Raw genomic sequence first — 1,954 nt, 5'->3', positions numbered from 1 at the left:
TGTGTTGCACCCTCAGCTTGGCTACCAACAGCCTCATCCCCAGCTGAGCCACTTTGGGGTTTGGGCAGCCCCACTTCCCCACCAGACACGTCAGTCCTTGTGGTACCCTGCTGGCCACCCCTGCAGAGGCTGCTGATGGCTCCCCATGGATGGGAACCTGTTCCATCTACTGGGATCCTCATGGGGCTGTGGGGCAGGGCAAGGGGTGATGGCACCTCCCGGGGTGCATGGTCCCTGTTTGGTGCCCTAATGCAGTTCTCCATTTCATGTCCTCTCCAGAGCTCTGCAGATTGCATTGCAGTCGGAAGGAGGCTGAAGAGTGGGCTGCGCCTCAAATCGTGAGTGTCCCGGACTCCCACATAGGGGCTTAGGGTGCCTGACCACCCCAGCACCTTGCAGGCCTGTGGGATTTATAAGGTTGGGTCGAATCTTCTTCTCTGCCCTGCCCCAGGCATCTCCTCCCCACTAAGACCCCAGGCTGTGGGGCAGCAGGGGGTTTCTTCTGCCCCTGGCGAGTAGGAAAGTGGGTTCAACCTCCAACAAAGAAAGGGACTGGAGACCTGGAGAAGGATCCACATTCTCAGAGACATAGCCCAGGGCTGTGTGCTCTCCAGTCCAACACCAATCTTCTCTCCTCTCTTCAAGGAGACATCTCCGGAGCAGTCTCCGAAGGGGCTCCAGGTCCCCCACAGTACCCTAGGCCACCACTACCGTCAGCCATGCTCTGCTGGGCAACTTTGAGGTAATGGTGTCCACCTGCTAGAGGGGAGGTGGGTCCTGAAGGCTCCAGGCTAGGCTGATGATGGGTGTGAGAGACTAAACCTGATGGGAGCCTGGTGTGGGGCTGGGCTGGTTGTCATAGAATCATAGAATCAACCTGGTTGGAAGAGACCTCAAAGACCATCTACTCGATGGGTAGGGTCCTCAAGGGGCCTGGCATACAGTGGCCATCACACACCCACCAGTAAGATGGCTCAAGCAGCAGGCCCTTGGGTGAGTCACGAAGAGTGAGGAACCTGCTCAGATGGCTGCTGTGGGGCTGAGCCAAGGAACTCTCGCTGTTTCTCTATGTTAGACGGCTGATTTTATCCCACGAGTTGAGGATGGGTCTATCTCAGAGGGATTAGCCGGGGCCCCTCATGGGTGGTTTCTGTACACATCAGGGCAAGCAAACACATAGGTGCAGTGAAGGTGGAGGTGATCTCACCTGGAGCTTTGAGGCATGGGGCAGAACTGGTGTTGGAAGGTCCCTGATGCTTCCCTCCCCTCCCAGGAGTCCATCCTGAAAGGACGCTTTGCACCGTCGGGGAGGATTGAGGGTTTCACAGCAGAGATTGGTGCCAGCGGCTCCTACTGCCCCCAGCATGTCACCCTGCCCGTTGATGTCACCTACTTTGACATCTCCGAACACAGTGCGCCCTCGCCTTTCCTGGTACGCAGATGAGGGAGGGCTGGGACCATGGGGGAGGTGAGTGGGGGCTGTACCCAGGCACCCTGGGGACAGCCCCTCTCTGGAGAGCCTGGTTCAAGCAACCACCTACCTGTGGAGATGGCTGTCTGTGCCAGGAGCAGTCTTTAACCTCAAAAGCAAAGAGGGGAAAGAAGAGGGAACCGTTGCAGGCACATACACAGGCAGGATGTTGCCCAGCTGCCTCATGGTTGTGGCTTCACTGTCACCTCTCTGTTGCTAGTTGTTCATCCCCTGGTCTGGAGAGGGACTGAGCTGGGCATCTTCTCACTGACTTGTGCCAGGTGTTCCTGGCAAGGAGGGTCTCAGCCCCATGCTGAGTCCCAGCTGGGATCTCCCTGGGCTTTCTCCCTCTCTCACATGCTGCTTCTTTTGCCCCAGGGAGTGATTGACTTGGAGGCCTTGGGAAAGAAGGGTTACAGTGTCCCCAAAGCTGGAACCATCCAAGTGGTAAGTCATTCCCTGACCTCCTATTGGAGCACCATG

At 57.4% G+C, this 1,954-nt stretch overlaps 1 protein-coding gene across 1 annotated transcript in view; it reads left to right on the top strand.

Moving 5' to 3' along the window:
• FAM214B (family with sequence similarity 214, member B) overlaps nucleotides 1-1,954 on the top strand; it is a gene marked incomplete at its 5' end in the record, with an annotated part of 5,346 nt that overhangs the window by 2,222 nt on the left and 1,170 nt on the right. The window contains 4 exon segments of the mRNA XM_009073858.1: nucleotides 280-338; nucleotides 646-742; nucleotides 1,274-1,432; nucleotides 1,850-1,918. Coding sequence (XP_009072106.1) covers nucleotides 280-338; nucleotides 646-742; nucleotides 1,274-1,432; nucleotides 1,850-1,918 — 384 coding nt within the window.

The sequence above is a fragment of the Acanthisitta chloris genome, unplaced genomic scaffold (assembly GCF_000695815.1).
Source record: "Acanthisitta chloris isolate BGI_N310 unplaced genomic scaffold, ASM69581v1 scaffold7304, whole genome shotgun sequence".
Classification (NCBI taxonomy): Eukaryota; Metazoa; Chordata; class Aves; order Passeriformes; family Acanthisittidae; genus Acanthisitta; species Acanthisitta chloris.
This window is presented reverse-complemented; position numbering and strand designations above follow the sequence as displayed.